The 22,610-nt window shown below is 39.7% G+C and overlaps 1 protein-coding gene across 2 annotated transcripts; it reads right to left on the bottom strand.

Annotated features, from left to right (window-relative positions):
* Positions 1-253: 253 nt before the first annotated feature.
* elovl1b (ELOVL fatty acid elongase 1b) lies at positions 254-21,726 on the bottom strand. Of its 2 annotated transcripts, XM_034081293.2 has the most exons (9): positions 21,618-21,726; positions 7,964-8,047; positions 3,907-4,012; positions 3,356-3,546; positions 2,899-2,979; positions 2,754-2,810; positions 2,558-2,663; positions 1,286-1,422; positions 254-1,066 (listed from the first exon to the last, which is right to left on the bottom strand). In XM_034081293.2, the coding sequence occupies exons 3-9, from the start codon at positions 3,974-3,976 to the stop codon at positions 776-778; spliced, it is 933 nt and encodes a 310-aa protein (XP_033937184.1). In that variant the 5' UTR covers positions 3,977-4,012; positions 7,964-8,047; positions 21,618-21,726; the 3' UTR covers positions 254-775. The 2 variants fall into 2 exon arrangements, with proteins under 2 accessions (XP_033937184.1, XP_033937186.1); XM_034081295.2 differs by lacking the exon at positions 7,964-8,047 and having other exon boundaries at positions 21,618-21,722.
* Positions 21,727-22,610: the final 884 nt, after the last annotated feature.

Genomic DNA, 22,610 nt, shown 5'->3' with positions numbered 1-22,610 from the left:
ATTTTATTTTTTCTTATTTATTTTTGAATATTGTAAAGGGGTCTTTTCTTTGTGGCACATGTCAAACTTATTTTATTTTTGAGCAAACACATCGCTTAATACCATCGGAGGCCAAGCAACTCTTCAAACTGTAAGTAACACAAATATAAAAGGAAGAAAACAATTAAAACATGTCTGTTTAAGGCGTCCAGTGGCTTGATAGATAAACAAGGAAGGAAGCCACGACAATCATTACAAAACAATGTGTACAAAATAATTTAAAATTGTATTTATTGGCATTTAAATTTTAAATACACAATATAACATTTAGAAAGTCTAAAGCATACCAATACAATTAGTTGGATTTTTGTGCTGTAAAACTATTTACAAAAAGTATTTTCAAGTCTGATAGAAACTGTACAGTCATCTGTCCACAGGGGGGGTCAGGACAATGTGAGGGTCAGAAAAGGGGTGAAGGCAAGAGAGGTGCGAGGCCACCAGTGTGAGACTGAACTAAGAGGTTGTTGCAACATTAGTGAAGATAACATTTGGATGGTAAAACATCTTCTCTTCATACATTTTATTCCATAAATGGTTTCCTGACTATAAAACATCAAACAAAAAGGAACCACCCAAAATGTTGGACCCCAACTGTGGAAATCATTGACCATGTCACTTCCCCTTTTGTTGCAGCACATGAAACTAAACACAGGAAAAGAAACAGCCAAACTATCTTTGGAATGCGCAGTAGCTTTAACAGGTTAACATGGTCATGCTTCGGAGGCCTTTCCTTCTCCTAGGCCTTCTTCATCTTGTGACTGCTGCCGTTCTCCTGCCGATTCGAGCCGCTGATGCCGTTCTCCTGTTTTCCGTTGGCGTGGACAGCGGTGCCGTTCATGCTCTGTTTAACGTCTTGTTTTGGCAACCGCTTACCCTTCACGTAAGCCTGGATCCAGAAGTTGGAGAAGAGCACGAAGAAGAAGGTGCCGTACATCCAGATGAGGTGGAGGATCATGGGGAACTGGTAGTCACAGCTGTCCATGAAGTAATACTGGGTAGCGTGGAAAGACACCAGGACAAACTGGGTCTATGGGAAGAAATCACGAGTCAGCCAAACATTCACTTTAGGAAAATGTTGAGCCATTTGTCTCGCTGCCTTTGGAGTAGAGACTTTCACTTGGCAGGTATTGAGAAGACAATTCTTAAAACAAATATATTCAAGCTACATCATCCTTATCCTAGAAGCCTACAAGTAAATGTTAAAGGAAGCAAACACAGAAAAGTGCAGACTGCAGGGTGTACGTACCAGCTGAATGGCGGTCATGTATTTCTTCCACCACAAAAACTTCTGGAAGCGAGGTCCAGCAGCAGCAAGGCCGTAGTAGAAATACATGATGATGTGGACGGAGGAATTCACCATGGCATGAAAAGACCCCATTCCACCTGGGGAATCATCACAAACGGCATTCAGACGAAGCTAGAGAACTGCTGATTAAAAACAATCTGGACTCTACAGTCGGTCCTGAGTTTTCTTTCAAGGTCAGACACCAAAACAAACTCATCACTTAAAAAAGGCTCTTTTCATGAAATAGTAACGTTTGTCATAAGAAAAATCTTAAAAATATCATACTGTAGTATTTCGCAGAAAGTCAAAGTATAGTCTGGTACAAGACGTCATAAATGGAATTTGTAGGCTGGCACAATGAGATGGATTTTCCTAAATGGAAAACTACGTGTAGACTCATACAGAAATAATCCTTGTCAATCATCACTCATGAGTGACCCACTATAAGTATGTGTTCTGTCTGTATTGGCAGAGACCCTGCCCTTCGAATAGTATGAAAAAAAGAATTAAGTCAAATATGATTTGGTACAATAAAATCATAGAATGGTAAGGTACCGAAAAGGTTACAAAAAGCCTAAGTATTTATAGTTTGTCACAAAAAGATAACGAGTAGGAATTTTTCGAAACACTACCAATCTGTGGAGTGTTTGTATCTGCAGAGGCCCTGTCCATCTGTAATGTATGTCATAAAGGGTAACACAAATATCTTAGAATAGTACATCATGGTATCTTAAACAAGGCACAATGAGTAGGGAAAAAGTGCAGACTAATAATAAAATGTATGTGGTGTGTCTGTTTTTGCATGGACCCGCTCCACTAAATACAATGCATACAAGGAACAAGAAACTAGAAGTAGGACTATATATATATATATATATGTCTTCATTGATTTGAATCAGCTGAAGACCTACAAAGTAAAAATAAAGCAAATCATGAAAACTTTAAAGCATAGTATGTCACAAGAAAGTTATAAATATGTCAAAATAAAGTATGACACAAAATACAAGTGATAATATAATGCGTCATAAGGAAGTCCACTTTCATTTACAAAGAACCATTCACACAGCCTTCTCAGTGTGTCTTTAACGAGATAAGAGCAGAAACCGAAGGGAGGACAGTGCTGCTGATTGTCAGGATGAAGTAATGGTGCCATTACCCCCACCTGTTATTCCAACTCCATTAATCATTTCCAAACCCTTTGTCAAAGTCAAGATGTGGTAAATGTGTACCCACCAGGGGCGTAGACGATCCCCCACCACCAGGTCCAGGGCATGAAGGAGTGGTGGAAGATGTGCAGGAAGGTCACTTGGCCGTCTTTTTTCCTCAACACGAAGAAAAGCTGAACGAAACAGGGCATTGATTAGTTGAAGCCAATCAATGGTGACCGAAACTTCACAATAAGGCGGTCGAGTAAAAAGACTGAACTCACCGTGTCCATGAGCTCAATAATCTTAGAGAACCAGAACAGCCAGGCCACTCGGACCATCTAGAGAGGAGAATAAACACTTGGTTACATTATAATCATTATCAAATGTACTAATGAAGTTTCAACTGAGTATTCAGAAGGGACTTACTCGAAGTGCTTCAGGACTGTCAGACGTATCCACTGGGTCGCATCGCCAGGTATACGTGGAGGTCCAACCAGACATAAGGAACTAAAAAACAAGACCATTTATTAATATTATTTTCAGTCCTAGCTAAGAACAACAAAAGAAGATCCTTACAGATATGAACAACCAGCACAGTCCCTGGCAGAACACTGTTGTGTGACAATATATACAACGTTTAAGTATAATATTGTTAGTACTGGCATTTGTTCACTATTTGTATATATTCAAAAACTTTTAAAAGGCTGCTACTTATTTGTATACATTGAATGTGTACCACTTTGCTATAACAAGTTACATCTCGACTTATATATATAAATTATATAAATTCAACCAATATTAAGCAATTTCCTATCAGACCACTGTGCTGTGTGTAATTGCAACACGTCTTCAAATGTAGGAGACTTCAAGTCTTGTGTCTTACTTCGTAGACGATTAATATCGACAGTGCCACGAGCGAGAAGTTGTACACTATCATGGCTTCCTTCAGCTGGAAGGGCTTTCGATTGGCCATCATGCGAGGTCCGAGGTACATCACAAAGCAGAGGTAACCCAGCAGGATAGCAGACATCGTAATGGGATTCTGCATCAGCGGATATTTCTGAATTCGTGGATCTAGAGGAAGAAGAATAGACGAAATGTCAGATAACAGACATCAGGGTATCTGCACATTTTGTAAGTCCACATTTTATGACTTTTAAGACCTCTAAAAAGGAAAGAATAATACCAATACAAACAAATCGATGAACTAGACAACAGTATAAACCGTTACTGAGTTTTATTGCATTTGAATAACGAGAAATATTCAGTGCACGTGACCCAACATGACTGCCCCAGATACAATGTAATACTTCCCCTCCCCCTAAAATTCCAGACCTTTTTAGACCTTGTAAGACTTTTAAGTCTTTTTACGGATCCGCGGGGACCCTGAGACATAAAAGTGATCTTTTGCATTTAGTCGGGTGAATCACTTACCAGCTCCAGCCAAGAGGAAGTCGTAGATGTCCACGGCATGAGAGCCCCACTCCTGAAGCTGTCGAAGCATCTTTGCCGTCTTGTGGTGTTGCCGTTACCCAATTATCTGCAAGCAAAAACACACCAAGAAGCTTGTTGTTATTGTATATTGGTAAACAAGCCAAACACAGCGGCAATGCTTCCTCCTCTCCCATGGAAGTCATTCCAATATTGACATTTCATTAAAACATTTGCTTTTTTTCAAGTTTTTCTAAATCAGGGCATCGACGTGGAGATATTAGGCTAGTCAACAACATGCTCCTATGTGCTGTATGTAAAACATCTTTGTTAGGTGAGATTGTGTTTTGGACTGGAATCCTTACTTGAATTGTACAGTTTTTAGTTTCTCAATGTGCCTAAAAAACCACATAAAACACTTGTAAGCCTTTGTGACACTGCCTTCAGATTCTCTCCCTTATAAATGTTTCTTCAGATTGGTAATTAACCTCATCGTGTTTTACATCGAGGTCAATGAACCGTTATCATTTCCTTTCCTTGTTGGAATCTTATGCTTTATAAAAGTGGTGACATTTCCTGGATAGTGAAATGTCCAGGTGTACTGTAGGTATTCCCCTTCAACAATGAATTACAGAAATGGTAAACAAAAATAAAAATCAAGTCTTATTGTCTGGCTGTTTGAGATCGACAGGCCTTGCCAATAAGAAAAACATGTCGGAAGTCATTTTACCACCAACAGTTTTTCTGTTATAAAGACGATGTGACGATGACTGACGACAGTTTAGGATTTCGTGCTGATACCTGCCTTCTCAGTTTGTAAGAGCACGTCCCAGCAGAAATAAATCAAGACCTGCCGAGCGAGACAACAGCAGGTGAGCTGGAAAAACTCACAGTATACTGCCAACAACGGTACCAAAACATGTACAGTCCGTAAATGAAGAGCTAAAAGAGTTTCACACGCTCAACCATACATGCTGACTCAGAAACGCAGTGTTTTTTTAATATATAATCAAAAACTACAATGCAGTCACAATGAGCCTATCAGATTTCCACAAAAACTAGGAACAGTCCAAATTGGTAGGGGTCGCTCGCATCTCCTCTCAAAAAGTAGTAGATTTGCCCAGTCTGACAGGAAGCGCTGCGAGGGGAAGCCATAACAGAGGCCCATACAGTAACTAATGATATTTAAAATAAAAAAATCCCTATGACTATCGGGTGGTTTGGCTTTTAATGGATCGGCCAGTCGAGAATCATCCCCCGTGCTTTTGAGGTCTTCCTGTCAAACACCTGAGAGGCGGTGCTAAAAGGAACACGGAGGGCTTCCCTTATCCCACAGGAAGGCGGCACCTAACTCGCCATCTGTGCGCTGAAAAGTGAGAGACAACAAACACACGGCTCTCCTCAAATGGACCCAGCTGGGAGCAAACAAAGGACATTTCCTGAACACTCCAGAATCACGACATCGATATCCAAGTTCCCTAAAACCAAAACGTGTTGCTTCTCCTTATGTAATATCATATGTAGCAATCACATGTATTAGAGAACTGCCACAGCACATTGTTCAACTACAAGTATGTGCTCACATTGATGCTATGTTTCTTTTTTCTAGAAGTGCATATTTTTCTGTTGACGCAGGCTCACCATATCACAAAGTTAAGAACAAGCAGGGTGTGGTCTCCTCCGTCACCAACCTATTGTTGCACAATCTACAAAGCTCTGAGTTTTCACTGCCTTGGGCTTAGAGAACAGTCCGCCTTAAACCAATATCATTAACAGCTAATAGTTGAAGCCGTGGAAGGGAAGGGAGCAGGGCTCACAAAGGTGCAGCTCAGGTAAACGGCAACAGAAGATACATCATAATAAAACATTTGAGGTGTAGTCTAATGCAGGGGTTCCCAACCTTTTTCCCAAGAGCCCCCCCAAATGACTCCTGTTGGAAGTTGCACCCCCCCCCGCAACAGTGGTTATTTTAAAAGTGGTTTAAAAGTCTCAAAAATGCAACAACTCCTGTCACAAACTGGATGAATGTGAAGTATTTTGTTAAAGGAGGATGAAAGCGTAATTACTGTAAGGAGCACTATTGGAGTGACTTTGATGGTTATTGGACTCAGGATTAATTCATATGGATTCCCGCTGTATGAAGAAATGAAAGGACGGCGTGAGTGGAAACAAACAAAATTCTAAATATGATATTTGGCCTCAAATCATCTGAGGCCTGGCGCCCCCCCTGCGATCTTTGGCGCCCCCCCAAGGGGGCCGCGCCCCCCAGGTTGGGAACCACTGGTCTAATGAGCTTGTTGTATGTTGAGGAATGCTATTTCGCAATTGTTTTGTTATCTTTTTAGATGTTGTGCACTGTGGCAAAGTGCACAACTGAATTTCCCCTCGGGGATTAATAAAGGTTCATCTTATCTTAAAGGTAAAACGCTGAACAGCACACATCTACAGTGTAAACCGATTATATATCACAAACTGGACTTTCTTTTGTAGATAAGCCCCTGCAGTTGGTTCAATTGTTAACTACGAGTCAATGTCAACATTACAGCACAGTATCTTTCTGGTCGATCTTCTCAAACATTAGTTTTTTCTTGTTTTTTTTGCCCAAACTTTAACTGGAGTTTTGTCGCCTTGCAGTCCCCAGCGTTATCACCCACCGTGCAAATGACGGTTTGTTATACAGATATGACATTTCAGAAACTCTTACATATAACGCTGTGGTTGATTTTGTACCAACGATGAAGCGTTTGGGCAGGCGCATCACTTCTCAACAAAGGTACCCTCATGTCTTTGTAGACTCTGTCTTGTTCTGAGGAAAAATGCTGAACAGTTAAATTAAGCAGACGACTCTCTGGTCAGGTAAGTGGCGATGTTAGGGTCATTGCAACAAAGTGACTCTAAATGGTGCACTGGCAGATTCACCGCATCACATGGCATTCATTTGAGTTCACCATCTGTATTGTTGCTATGGAAATGTAAGTTCTTAAAGCCAACATTCTCTTTAAATTGTGTTGGTAATGCATTGAATTTGAATAGTTAAGTGTAGATTTGTTTTGTTGGCACCAAAAGCCACTTTTCCAAATGAAATGATGCCGTGGACAGGATTAAGATATTTAGGATTTGCTTTTTGATCTAAACCTCTGTGTTCATGTTCAAACTACTGTATGAAAGGCAACATGTGACTCATTAGATACTTGTGTTTGAGAATACCGACTAATCATGAACTGATTTAAGTCAGGTGATTGGTCTTATGATCATGAACACAGGGAAGAAAAGACACTCATTTCTTTGTATTCCAAGTCCAAGAAGAAGATTGAAGTTTGTAAAAAATGGAAATGAAGCCTTTTTATTCCAGCACTGTGAAACCACACCACTTTACAAGCACAACCAGAACTGATTTGCTTGAATGTTGTTTATTTGTTTTAGCAATACTACAAGTCTTTCCATAAGAGGACAGCAACTTCCTCACCACTGTGAGACGGGCCACAAAGTGTCTGCTGTTTTATTCCCATGACAGAGGGAAGCCATTTAGCTGCAGACACATGACCACTATGACACCGTCGTACCTTCAGGCAATGACTTGTGTCCTCTTTCACGAGGAATGTTCAGAAGTTACAGCCCACAGCTACACCAGTGCTGTCTTGGGACCAAACTAAAACAAAAGTGGTTTGAAAAGTAAAAACCCAGTGTTAATATCTCCCACTGCACAAACCACCAGTTCAATACTAGGCAGCCTTGGCTCCAAAGTGGCTAGATAGCATCTCCAAAACAGATACAACAAGCGGAAAGGGAGGGGGAAACATTTCCTATGAGAACCATGTCAATGAATCATAGGGATGGAAAAAGAGAGTTCACGAGGTTTGAGTTAATGATGAACCAAAAGGAAAAGCAGGAGACAGGAGCCCATTAGTCAAACACTGGAAAGTGTCCGCAATAAGAAGGACATATTAACCAGAACAGGTCCTCAAACACAGAACAGAAATCTCCCCCGATTAAGACAACAACCCAGGAGCATGTCGGCACACACGTTAGTTCACCTTCTATCAGACGTATTGCAACTTACCTTGTTGAGACTAGGTTTCCCCCTTCAATCATCAAAATCCAATATGGATTGCTCTTCCACAGGACGGCAAAGCCTCTCCCTGAACTGTGAGGGCGAGCCGGCAAGCAGCAGGGCGGCAGCAGCAAAGAGAGAAAACAGCAGAGCAGGGACAGATACAGAGAGAGAAGGGGGGGGGGGGGAGAGAGAGAGAGAGACGGGGGTTAGGGAATGAGAAACTGACAAAGTGTGACTGGTACAGCAGTCTTCCGAATCCCCACCCTCCCTGACTCACACAGGATGAATAACTAGCTCACAGAAGGAGAGGGAGGGCGAGAGAGAGAGTGTGAGCGAGCGAGCGCATAGACAGAATACAACTGGGGTCAGAATGAGACGGCCCCTACTGTACATAAACCCACGCTACAAAAAACATAGAAATAAAAATGCCACTGTGTGACCACCGCCCTGAATTAATCATGTCCCCCCTACACACACCCTCCTGTCCACACCCCTCTTCTACTGAAACACACATGAAAACACACACGACTGTCGAGTGGCGCTGTCAGTTTTTGCACAGGGGTGGGCTGATAATATTATTCACAGGCAGTGGGCGAGAAATCAGAGGAGACTCTGTTATCATGAAGGGAGCCATTGTTACGCCTTTATTGGCTCTCTACCCGACCTACACCCATACAACTAAACTAGCTTCCATGTCTCTCTCTGTGCTCGGAGACAATACATGTCCTGGAAAAGGAGTAAATGCATGCCTTTCCATTTTGCAATTTTGTCGTGCATGCTTGATTGCTACACGTTTATTTGAAAACTAAGTGTACATTTATAGTTTACTGGCATCCCATAGAACAATCTTACATACATTTAAGCTAGGTAGCGCCATAAACGGTGATCAGATCTTGATGCTTGCTCAGGGTTGGACGGTAAAACTAACGGCAGACCAGATGATTGCTACAAAGGGCGGACATGACTCATAATAATACTTAAAATTCTTCTTAATGTGTTTTATAAGGAGGGCTTGCCTTTCTTGAAAAGGGAATCACCTACTCTGATCTCACTGCTATTCCTAGTGGCTCCGAGGAGAATCACAACATAGCAGCGAGTTAAACATTTAGAGTCACACACTGCAGTCAATCTACAGAAGGCTTATAAGTCAAATGTAAAAGCCATAAGAACTCTAGTCTCGGAGTATTTTAATGGTATTGAAAAGATGAAAATGCTAAATATCTAAACAATTTAAAAAGCGTTTTGTCCGATGAATTTTCTGTGTGGATACTTGTTGAACTCCAACGTTTACATTGCAGTCATCTGAAAGTGCTGCATAAGAGCTTGAGTCACTCCTAATGACCTCTTAGTGTTAAACTGTTTCTGATGCACTTGACTGGTTCTACCCGTGCCGTGATGGAGGCACAACAGTGCACTTTAACCCCTCCTACAACTTGTCTTCAATAAAGTTATTAAATAAATCAAAATGGAACAGTGAGGGTAATCAGATTACTAGTCCCCCTTGTGACTGTTGGATGCATTTGTCAAATGCTTTGTCAATGATTCCAAAAATCTATAATATCAAAAATGTCAGTATTTTGACAAAACTATACAATGTTGACTGTATTTTCATGTTGTAAAAAAACAACATAACCATGAAGTAAAATATACTCAAATTAATTGTACTTGACAGTTGTTATAAACAAGCCACACACACACACACACACACACACACACACACACACACACACACACACACACACACACACACACACACACACACACACACACACACACACACACACACACACACACACACACACACACACACACACACACACACACACACACACACACACACACACACACACACACACACACACACACACACACACACACACACACACACACACACACACACACACACACACACACACACACACACACTTATTTATTTGTAACAGTAGTGCAAGTTTTGGTATGAAAATTAGGAACTCTAACATTTGGAATCATTAACTGTATTACACAGTTAAAAACAAACCACAAACAGTAACACACACACTCAGATGGCCATATTATTTATATTGGCTGATGTCAAACAAAAAGGTTAAATAAGCTGTACAACTAAAAAGAATGTCTTGAACATATTAAAATAAATAATAAGAAAGTGTTTCAATAAAAGGCAATACAGAACTGGATAACATCTCCTGATGTCAAAATATAAAATAAATACAATGATAAATATAAAACAAAATCAAATCTGTAGCCTACCTTTAGGAGCAATGTCTAACATGTGTAATTAACTTGCGAGTGTGTGAGGCCATTATGCTTAAATAAAGGTACTCAAGCTTTACTCTATTTTCAAGTTTTTCTTCAAAAAGATGAGTTTGTCTACGTTGTCAGCAGTGAGGGCAGATCTGTTGGCGGTAACTCCGTCACCTGCCGTCGAGAAAACCCTCTCGCTGGGGACTGAGGCTGCAGTCGAATAGTCCATTTAGCTTAGGAACCTTCCTAACAGAGTGAAATGACCCGGAAGTCCCTCAGTGGCAGCCATGATAAGTGCTGTTCCAATTCTCTAGAATGATAGGAAAGGAGGTTTCAAACTTCCTTTATAGCCTCCTTTAGCTTAGGGACCACTGGACCTCCCTAACCGAAAGGAGAGGAGAAAATGCTGCCCCACAATGCCTTGCAGCCGCAGCATTTGCCGTCACTCAACAGTCGGCCGTTCACGGAAACAACCGATTATGACGGAGAAATGATATCATGAAAGTTACGGTGCTTAATAAAGCTTTTTAAAACGTATGTGGTAAGTTGCCAAAGTGCTTTGTTTTGAACGTTCATCAGTATTATAATCAACAAGAGAAATATGAACGTTAGTTTTTACTGAAATGATCAAATAAAGTCAACATCTCAGTCTTTACTGAGCTGTGTGGAGTTTGTTCAACTTTTAAAAGATGTTTGAATTAGGGATGCACGATAATTATCGGCCCGATAATTATCGGTCCGATATTAGGAATTATGACGTCATCCCGATAAACCCGATAACAGTATTAATAGTCCCGATAATATACAATATATTTTTTAGGTAAAAAAAAAGAAAAAAATACTGCGGTGTGGGTGGATTAGGATGAGGGGCGCTTGTTTTTCACTCGGCTCCTCCCGTTTTGCCAGTACTGTGGTATTAGTGGTTTAGGAAGAGGGGAGTTCTTCACAAATCCAGCGCTCCCTAATACTTCGAACCTGATCAGTCACCTGAAACATCGCCATCGCCAAGCGTACGAAGACAATAATACAATACAAAGTGTGTGTGTGTGTGTGTGTGCAACTCAAGGCATATGCTCGAACCGGAGCTGCCTGGAAGCTGCAATCATGTTCATGTATCCGTGCTGAGTGTGCTGACTTGTCGTACAATGTCCCGCTGTCTGCTTCCTGCATAAAGTCAAGTGCTCGGCGCAGTTGTGGCGAAATGTCGCTCCTCTGTTTTCATTTAAACAGCTCCTTATATCCGTTAGCGCAGCTAGCTAGCACCAGATGCTAACAACAACAATGCACGTAAGGTCTCTCTCTCGCTCGCTCGGGCCACACATACACACACCCTCCCGGTCCTCCCGATGGCCAGTCGGTGCCTGCCGGTGAGCGTGGTCTGCCACAAGCGGGCGGCAGGCTGTCAGCATCAGCTTGCAGATGGCATTTTAAACTCGATGCGCTCTGAAACTACGGGGCGGCCGAGGAAAAAAAATACACATGCGTTAAAATAATTAGTGGCGTTTTTTTTATTATCGGTATCGGTCTTGATAAGCAGGAAGTTATCGGTATCAAAAAACCAATATCGTGCATCCCTAGTTTGAATGGTGATATACACAGTGATAGATGTTAAGGACTAACGTTTATAATAAATACATTTATATTGATTTTAAGATCTTTAGTTCATACAATCATACGTATTGGGATCATTGGTATTAATGTGGACCGGAGGGAGAGGGTGACGAGCAGAAGTTTCACTTTCCTTTTTTATTTCAATTCCAACTTTGGTCATGAAGAATATGTTTCTCTGTTGTCCACGTTCATAAAGCAAAGCAGCAGCATCAGAGCACGGTGCAGAGTCTCTAGATGAGTTCACAGAAGTCCCTCGTTCTTATTAAACATCCATGTTGTAGTCCGCTATAGAAAACTGTGGTTTCCATAGTTTCCCCACAGCAGCAGACGCACATTCATGATGTCCGCTGGGCATCATAAACACGTCGGATAGTGAAAGTGCATTCGGATTCTCTAAAGTACCGCAGTCTCTTCTCCTAAGTCCTTTTTAATTCTCCTATCCACTATCCCTTAACCCTGTGACGTTTCACTCAGAGGTCAAGGAATAGACGATAGGGTTAGAACTTAGGAGCTGATTTTTAACTATCCGACCGCAACCTGAGACTGACTCGGATGCGATTGAGCATGTTTGACGTGTTACCACTAGCATACCGCACCGCTGTCGAACAACGCCGACACACCGTACTCGTCCGATCCACAACTCGCATCCCATCATTGTTGTAGTCCACAGGGAACCCGAAATGTTCCCACACAGCTGATTTAAAAGAAGCAGGTGGGTCTTCTAGCTCCTGTGTGTTGTGTGAACTCGCCGTAGCTACTAACTGTTCTTCTTCATGTATTGTGTTCGTTTTGTTGTTCTTCATTTGTTATTTACGGGCGGCTGGCTTTTAAGCGCAATACCGCCCCCTGGATTATATATAGTGTAATACTGCCCTGAATGACAGACTTTTTTCCCACTCGAAAAAAAAGGCGTATTCGCCGTGTGACTGCATGTGCCGAACCGTGACGTCCGAACCGTGACGGTACGGGACCAATACGGATACCGTTACACCCCTAGTAAACAGATGTTTAAAATAGGATATAATCACTAACATAGAACAAGCTATACTGTAGCACTAGGGAGAAAAAAGAATGACTGATTTCAGTGTGTTTGACATACGACTGCCAACGCTTAATTCTAAACGATTGATAATCTTGAATTAGAACAGCAAAATCCCAAAGAATAATCTGTTTCCTTGGAAAGTGTACAGCAGGAATGTGTGTGTGTGTGTGTGTGTGTGTGTCCGCAGCATTACAGCACTGAGCAGAGGTCTCCCTGAGTTTCCATCAGCGTGTCACACGGCGGTGTGAGGAGTCTGACCGTTCTGCCAAAGCACGAATCTCAGGTCAAGTTAAGCCATGTGAACAACTCTAATAGTTGTTCACATGGAAAACATGACGATAACTGACACATTACTACACAAATGGCAGAGCAAAGTTGTGATTGATGAGGTAAACCAAGTGTTAGTGGTTTTGTTCTGGATAGCAACAATGTGGACAGAAGATGTTGTATTTGTCGGGTTATTTTAATGTTTATTATTGTCTTTTTCTGTGCTCATAACTTTTAAACAAGTCAGCAGAAAGGATTGAATGGCAGCCATTTGTAGGTTGAGTGAATGCCAAGTTCAAAGGATATAATCAGCGATAGTTGAATAGTGTTACAAAAAAACAACATCAATTCCTAAACCGTCCAGCTGGATCACAACCAAGGTAAAACAAATGCACTTCCTGCACACCATGTCAGCTGGGAGTCAGGTGACCTGCCTCCAAATATGCTTGACATAACTGTATATCAAAAGATAACGGGCTACAACTCGATCTATTCCAGCATCATTCTGCTGCTTTGTCACCTCCAAACACTAATTCCAAATGTGACTGGCTATGACATATTTGCAGAACAGCTATAAAGGTATACAGCAATATGCAAAGAGGATGATCACGTAAACTAGCCTTATGTCAAATAAACAAGTCAAAGTCAAGTTTATTGTCAATCTCAAAATATGTTTGTACACGCGCCAAGTGCCAATCTCGGAGATCAAATGCAAACTGCTGCGCACCATGCAGAACAGAGTGCTGCCATTTTAACGACAGATTTAAACAAACTTGAAGTTAACCAACCTAAAAAGAAACGGCTTCTTATCCCCCCTTCACTGGAATGTTTCTGAACGTGTCGGGACACCGCGTGTTTACAGGGTGAGGTCTGTGTTTAGGTGGGCGTGGGCGAGCATAAGCAGTCAACCTGCAGGTATTCGGACAATGCCGACCATTTAAAACAGGTCTTGTTCTCTTCGCGGCCCTCCCCCCTCCCTCTGAGCATCAACGACTCAGATTTCTGGAACCTCCCACAGGCAACAATAGTGCATCGCAACCTTACAAATGACATTTCCACAATAAAGTGGGGGCAAAGCACTTTGTTGTTCAGATTAGTAATAATTTAACAGCTAAACCACACGATCCAATCCATTTTAGTAAAAGCTAATGTAATGGCTGTAAAGTCTCTCATTGCACAAGAAAACTGTGCTCACACACAACTATGTAAACCACTCTATGTCTGAGTGAAAAGGTGTTCTGCAAACTGTCATTTTACTGCTGACATTTGGTTCTCTTCCACATAAATACATTTTAAAAAACATGTTAGATCTTCTTTATCGCGATTGAACTCAAGCTCAAATTCTATAATATTGATTGAAACTATGAAAAGAGAAAAGATGCAAGATGAACCCAAGAGCACAAAAGGAGGCAATGCTCAAGAGTGTGTGAAAATCTACAAGTTCTGACTTGAGCTCAGAGCGAGATATCTTGTTTGGTAATCCGAGAGGAATTTCCAAACAAACCTTTCATCACAGGGAAAAACTTAAGGAGGATCCCATTACATTACATTTAGCTGACGCTTTTATCCAAAGCGACGTACAATAAGTGCGTTCGACCAACAAGACACAAACTTGAAGAAAACAGAATCATATAAGTACATCAGGCTTCATAGAGCCAAAACATTTCAAGTGCTACTCAACTGGCTTTGAGTAGCCAGTCCTTTATTAGTATATAAGTGCTCTGTTAGTAATTTCAATCAGATCAACTAGAGAGCATTTATACAGAGTACACACACTGAAACAGAGAAGTCTAAAAACAGAACACCTCCGTCTCTCCTAAAACTTGAAGTGGTTACCCGTTACAAATACCTTGGTATCTGGCTTGATGATTGTCTCTTTTAAACTTCATGTCAATAACCTGCTTAAAAAGCTGAGGGTTAGGCTCGGTTTCTTCTACAGGAACACGTCCTGTTTCTCGCTTGAGGCCAGGAAAAGGCTCTGTGACCTTTTTACCTGGGCTGGACTATGGGGATCTGGTCTATATGAATGCACCTGCCAATTGCCGGGTCAAGTTAGATGCTGCGTATCACAGTGCACTGAGATTTGTGACAAACTGTAAAGCATTAACCCATCACTGTACCCTGTATGCAAGGGCTGGTTTGCTTTCACTAACTGTACGGAGGCTCAGTCACTGGTACATTTTTATATACAAAGCCATGCTAGGGAAACTTCCATCTTATATCTGCTCCCTGATCTCACGGAGAATTGTAAGTGGCTACTGCCTGAGATCGAATGCTGTGGTTTTATTAAATGTGCCAACTGCTAGGACTGTCTTAGGGAAGACAGCTTTTAGATGCGCAGCTCCTCTGTCTTGGAATAGTCTGCAAATTAAATGGAAACTGAACAATCTGGTGCCACTAAATGTGTTTAAAGCTCGGTTGGATGCTACTCAATCAGAAGCTGTTGGTACCTGCTTATGTGGATAATTATGTAAATGATGCTGGATGATGACCTTTTGTTGTTCCGTTTATGTTTTTATGTTTCATGTGGAACCACTTGAGCAGGTCTCCCTTGAAAAAGAGATCAATGATCTCAATGGGATTCATCTGTATCAATAAAGGTTTGAAATGAAATGAAAGAACCTTAAATCTTGAGACTAAATGTAAATGGCTTAAAGAACTTTGATACATTACCAAACTGTCTTCATGTCAAAATCAATAGAGTTAGTAGATTTCTATTTAGTAAAAACAAATACTTTTAGCACCTTAATTGAAAAAGATTACTCCAACAATTACAAAAGAAAGTATTCAGACAAGTAAACTCTTTTACTTCATCAACTATTTGAATGTTACAAATCAATCAGCAATGTATGCCAGCCTGTTGGTTCCTGGTGTTTCCATCTGTGCTCCAGTACCAAGTTCAATTTGAGCTTTGTCTAATTGTATCATCATCATCCCACTTAAACATCCAGTGAATTGATTGGATCCTTTTCCCCCTTTGAAGGGTTTTCTTGCTGACGCAATGGTGCGTCCTTGTGTGCGTCACGAGAGACAAAGCTAACACTCATTGACAAAACAACTTCAATTGATGGCTGAGGCAAGTGTAAAACGGGCCGGGTCACCAGGTTGAGAATCGTGAGCATGCAAATCATAGTTATGACTGGAATGACACTCTTCGTGTCCGTCTAGAATACCTAAGATGCCGCAGCTACGGCATCATACTGTAGTATGACACGAAACATGCAAATGTCTTGAGCTGTAGTAAATAAACAACTGGGACTTTCGGATATGTGTAATACAACAGAAAGAAAGATGACAATATGGAGTTGTGCAAACTTCTCCTAAACAGTCATATTTTTTAAATGTGTATTTTTGTTTATTTTTACAAGCTGACCTTTGGTCTAATTTTCCAATGAAATGACGGCGCAGCTGTTTTACAAAACACTATCTATGAAATCTCTTCAAGGCTAAAAGCAAGCAGGCACAGTTATAACCACAGGACAGATACAGAAGGAAAACGATTGATGAAACTAAAAACAAACCTAAACTTGTTGCCACTTTGTCAGGCATGCTGGTCAAAACACAGCCGTAATCAGAGCCAAGGACATCGTGCCATTTAGAAAAAGAACAAGAACAACTAGTATTAAACTACACTTGTGCTTAACTACTAAGCCTGACTTCTCTTGTTTTTTTTATTTGATGAAATGTTGGGATTTGACTCTCTTGGACTTAAAATCACACATTTTACATTTAAAGTAATATTGTAATATTGTTATTGCTAATTTGTAAATTCAACATGTATATTTTTTACTTTCTTGTTTATTTATTTTAATTTGTATTGTATGCTGCTGCAACACAAACATTTCCAAAATTGGAATCAATACAGTACTATCTTATCTTAATATCTAACTATATTGTCCTTGAAAAATATGTATAATGTAAGATAAAATCTTTACTGCATGTTGCTGTTACAGCTACTGGAAAGGAGCTTCAAATTGTAAGTAGACACACGTGCAGAAATCTGTTACTGCTTTGGTTAGTGTGGATTAAAAACCGAGGACTTCTGGACAGCGGTCTGTGCCAACGGTTCACTCTTCTTCCTCGAGAAAAGCTTTTATACTGTATGAAAGATAATCAGCCTCAAAGTAAACCGTGCAGAGTGTAGCTGTAACAGATAACAGTATCTTTAACTGCACCCTCGCTGACATTCAGAACAGTAGCCTGAATGCACGCTGAATGTTATGTAAGTTCTACACAGGAAGAAACACCTCAAAGCATGAATTTCTAACAGTTTCCTGAAACATAAGCAAGGAAGTACTCTATTGTTCAGTGATCAAAGATTAACCTCTCACTGTCATTTGGAGCATGTAGCATCACTTACAACGGTTTCAATCCATTAACATGGGAGGAAAATGCATTTACTAGAGTCCTCTAATAGCTAAGATTTGACAAACTGACTTGTTCAAAAGGATTATTCGACGCATAAAAGCAAAACTGGGCCAAGATAACTGTCAACATTCATTTAAGTTTGCATTCATGTATCAGCAGTTTGTATATGGGCCTGTGTTAGCCTCTTCAAATTAAAAGTAAAGAGTGACAGTGTATGCAGGTCCCTACCATTATACTAGAAACTATGTAAGGCCACTGAGGCCATAAACTGTCCCATATCCCAAGGTCATAAACCGCCACTTTTTCTGGAACACCAGCATGCTTTGTGCGTCAGTGAACTGAAGTCACAGAGAGGTGACAAGGAGCCCTTTAACACCAAACCAGGTGGGAATATTTGTAGAGGAAAATGTGCATGACTAACATGTTTCACTACCTACTGTAGCAATGAACTTTAGCTGCTCAGTGACCTAACAGCAGGACACTATGGTAATGGTATAGCAGGGTATATGCCGGAATCCTGAAGTCTAATGTAAGACCTTTTTTAAGACCCTTTCCATACATTTTAAGACCTCATCGCAACTTCGAGTTTTAACCGGTTACCTTGGCGACACACTTTCCCTCACATTGACTATATACAGTATTGATTGTCCTTCCTCCTTCTCTTCCAACCATTTGGACGCAGACTTGCATTTCCCCAAAACGATGTTGTTTAACAACCGGCGTAAACGGACCTTCGCGCGCCATCAAGCAGTGAGCGTGCGATTTCCTGTTCAGACGACGTCAAACCCAACGGGATGCCATCAATAAACTACACAGAATCACTACACACCTACGCAATGATTACATTCAGGCAGACTGTAGAATTCAACCTCTTTGGACCATTTATATACTTATTGGAAACAAGCTACAAAATGTCATACCTTGGAAAATGCAGTTTAATACTTTTTAATAGCCTTAATTTTCGCTAAATTGATTCATCAACTTTTTATACTTTTTAAGACCCCGCGGACACCCTGTATAAAGACTGCTGCATAAACACAACACACGGCAAACAGTTCCCATGTAACTAAATGAATGAGTCCTTTGGAGAAGGTGTTGACATTGGAAGCTGATGGTGTGATAACAACATGCAAAGTTGGAGGTTAACAGTCACAATGCTGCTGCAGTGTTTACATTACTATCAGTGGGTGGGTACACCTGCGCTGGTTGACCTTGAGCCTCTTTGTCTCCATGCCACTGCCAATGTTGACAGATGTCTACTAGGGTTGTGCAATTAATCGTATTTTAATCGCAATTACGATTTTGGCCTGCCACAATTACGAAAACAACATAATCGGGAAAAAAGACTTTGCTTTGCTTTGCTAGGTTGTGACAGTGCACTGCAACATATTTGATCGAATTTATTTTAGTCTCATTTATTTATCATATTCATATATGTTTAGTAGCTTGTTGAAGTGCGCTCCAAAATATTTGTTGATCTTGTTTATTGGTATTTATTATTTTGATGTTATTTATTTAAATGTAAATATAAATGTATCATTTATTTTTCAGTTGAATTATACGTTCAGGGTAATCAACAGTTAAAAAGATACTGTTCAAATTATTATTTTTAATTAGTTTCAAAGTCAATGAATAATCGTATTTAATAATCGTGATATCAATTATTGACCAAAAATAATCGCACTGCCCTCAGTGTTAGTGATCCTTAATCTATCCCAAGGCCATCATCGGAAAAGAGAAGCATCAATGAGACATTCAAGAAACACAAAGTCTATCAAGAAACAAGCTCAGGTTCTGCTGCAACACATCCGCTTTTTGAGATCAAATAAAAGAATGTATTTTTTGTAAATTGTTTTCTATGTCCAAACAGTTACTGATGTTTTGCGGAAAATGCGTTTTATTTCAAATGTGGTCCGTGTCAAAGTGTCAACTTTTAACTGTAACTGCGGTACTATTTTCTGGTGTAGTATAATCCTACAATTTCAGTATCCTTGTATTGTATAAAGGAGGTGTAATTGGTTCTGTCTTTCTCCCAGGCATGACTCATGCTGTAGCATCCAGTAATGTAGACTGCTCAGAAAAGTATCAGAGTAATTATCAAGAAACGTTATCTTTACATAATGATAGATAACAATGTTCATATTTACTTTATGGCTGCAATGATAAGTCAATCGACAGAAACGTAATGAGCAACTACTTTGATAATAGATTCATCTTTAAAGTTCTATTTCATGTGCTTTAAATGTTTCGTGCCTCTTGTATATTGAGATGTCCTGCTTTTCACTGTGTTATATCATATTAAATGTAATATCTAAAACATGACATTTAATACATCACCTGGGACTTTAAGAAACTGGGGTGGACAGTTTTTACTATTTTTTTTACATAGATCAATTGCAAGATGATTCAAAATCACATTGCCAAAGCTTTAATACTGCGGAAGACAGAGGACACTCATACTGTGTAGATGTATGTATGAGTATATATATATATATATATATATATATATATATATATATACCCTCCTGCCACAAATAAAACAGCAGGCATGTGCTGCTGTATTTATTGAAAATAGTATTTTTGGAAGGTATAAAAGTAATTATTTCACATGAAGTGTAGTTTAGTGATACTGTCCTGTTGACTTATAAGTGACATTGGAAGCATGTGATAAAATATGTGTGTGTAGCGAGCACATGGTGTGACGTCACGGCTGACAGAGTGGGGACGGTGGCAACACGTTGTGGCCACAGCTAATGAGCCACACAACAGCATTTTACATGTTTTTAAGTAGTAGATTTTGGGGTGATTTAAAGAATATTTTTAACCCACATACAAGTTTATATTTTTCTTGAAACTGCAAAAGTGATTGTGAGGTAAATAATGAGTAGTTCAACCAAAATCACCCGAAGCCCAAGGTCAGCGTTCATATCGACTACTTTAACGAAAATCAGATATCAAACAGATGCAGGTTTGTACAATAAATAATGCTATTTATATATTGTATAAATAAATGCAACTATAATATTATTGTACAACAATACACATTTTAAGAATACTATGCTCATTGAGAGAAAAATTGAAAATTAAATAGTGAAATAAAGAGTATTATATTAATACTAGAGAGAATATCAGAGTATATTACCGTCCATGATGTGTCTGACTGTTTTTCCTTCAAATGTATATTGTGAACAATCTGTAATATATATTAATCTTTAAATGGTATGGGTAAATAGCACACATATGTACGTTTAATATATAAAAAATGAGTTGTTATAGAACAAAAAGTCTATAAGTAACTAAGCAAAATGAAAAACGTTTTGCAGCTGTCCCCAGTCTCCCCTACTATTAACCGTTGACATACTGCTGCATGGTGGTAGATGCTAACCGCGTTAATCGTAGCCTAGCAAACAACTCTTAGTAAGCTACCAAAACCTTTCAAACACACAGAAAAGATCAAACACCTGTCTTAAAACATACACTAATCTATGCCTTTAGGACAATACATTAGTCACAACTGAAGCTACTAAAAGCAGGAAACTATGGTGCAAGAATGTGAACCGTTAGAAACAGTTATCATGTTTTGCTAGCAGGTAAATCTCACTTCTGATCGACAACCTACCTGTTAAACACATCAATGTCTTCTCTGTGTCTCCTAATCTATGTTTGACATATACAATCTACACACAGCTTATTTACTGCCTTCAAAGTGCAGTGGAACAATAGCCCGGCTGTCAATGAGCTCTTTGTCCGCAGCACAGGTGCAACTGATGAGAAGCGGGCTGCAAACAGGACGATACCAGTATTACCCAAAATTACTAGTTAAAATATTGTGTGCAAATGTAATATTTAACCACACAATGGAGAGACATTTGGGCGCCACAGAAGAAATAAAGCCGGATGTGACTCTCTTTAAACTTTAACCCGCTAAAAGAAAAAATCGTAATTTACAGCACATGTATACAAAAGGTTTTTAATCTACATCAAGATAACCAAAACATTTCACCAATTTGAATGAATTTTACTTTACGACGTAACGGAAACTGGCACCGTGCAGAAACAAAAAAAACCTACGTATTTTACTCCTATCTGTGTTAATGAATAATAAAACAGTGTTATAAAAGTACTCACTTCCAATAAAGGTGCGGGAAAGTGTCGACGGTAGTGTATGAAGTGAGCTCTGCTTCCTCTTCCCCTCCGCTTAAACCTTCCTCTCTACACTCACTTGATGGAGCTGGAAAAAGGTGGAGTCATCTGAACTGAGAGCTGGTCGCCTAATAAGGACGTAACCAAGTGGCTGTATCAAATGTCAATCATTACCAATATATCCATGAAGAAACAAGTTGTTATATATTTTTATCACCCTCTTTATTTGAGAATGGTTTGGTCTGATGTTGAATGGACAAACAATCCAACAAAAATATTTGTGTTTACTTAAAATGTCACACACTTTTACCTTCCCTTTTCAATATGGCACCACTATTAAATATAACCATTTGTATTTGACAGATACTTTACTTAAAATCTGACTTTTGGGTATTTTTTACGAATTCATTTATTCTTCTGTTGCTTTTGTTTCACTCTGTATGTGAACATTTGTATCCCTGATGTCAACGTTGTACGTGTATGATGTGCTTGTGTTTTCTTGAATAAAAAATGAATTCTGTCAAAGAAACAAAAGTCATCTCCTATATAAAATCAATCATTTGCATCTTCAGTCTAACAGGTTCAGCTTTGGCTTTACAGCTGATGCATATTCAGACCAATATAAGTGTTAATTATGCTGCCTCTGATAAGGGCCTGTTTGGTATATACAATGGATAATATACACTCCATTTTTGGTCTACGGTGTAAAAACAGCAAAGAGGCAGGACAAATATATATATATACCAAACAATCATTTAAATCAATGTATAAAACGGACAAGTCAAATCAAGCAATCTGATTGGTTCTTAGCCGTGATATACTGAGAACCGCAGTGACGCTTCCTAAAACCCGGAAGTAAGTTAGCATTTTTACCACGTCCGGTTACTTCGATAAAAAGCAATGCAGTTTCTCCATAGGATTTTGGAAAATAGCTCCATATAAGGTCTGTGTTTGACACAAATTGAAGAGACAGATCAC

The sequence above is a fragment of the Pseudochaenichthys georgianus genome, chromosome 4 (assembly GCF_902827115.2).
Source record: "Pseudochaenichthys georgianus chromosome 4, fPseGeo1.2, whole genome shotgun sequence".
NCBI classification, from domain to species: Eukaryota; Metazoa; Chordata; class Actinopteri; order Perciformes; family Channichthyidae; genus Pseudochaenichthys; species Pseudochaenichthys georgianus.
The sequence above is the reverse complement of the archived record's forward strand: the minus strand, read 5'-3'. Positions and strand labels throughout refer to the sequence as shown.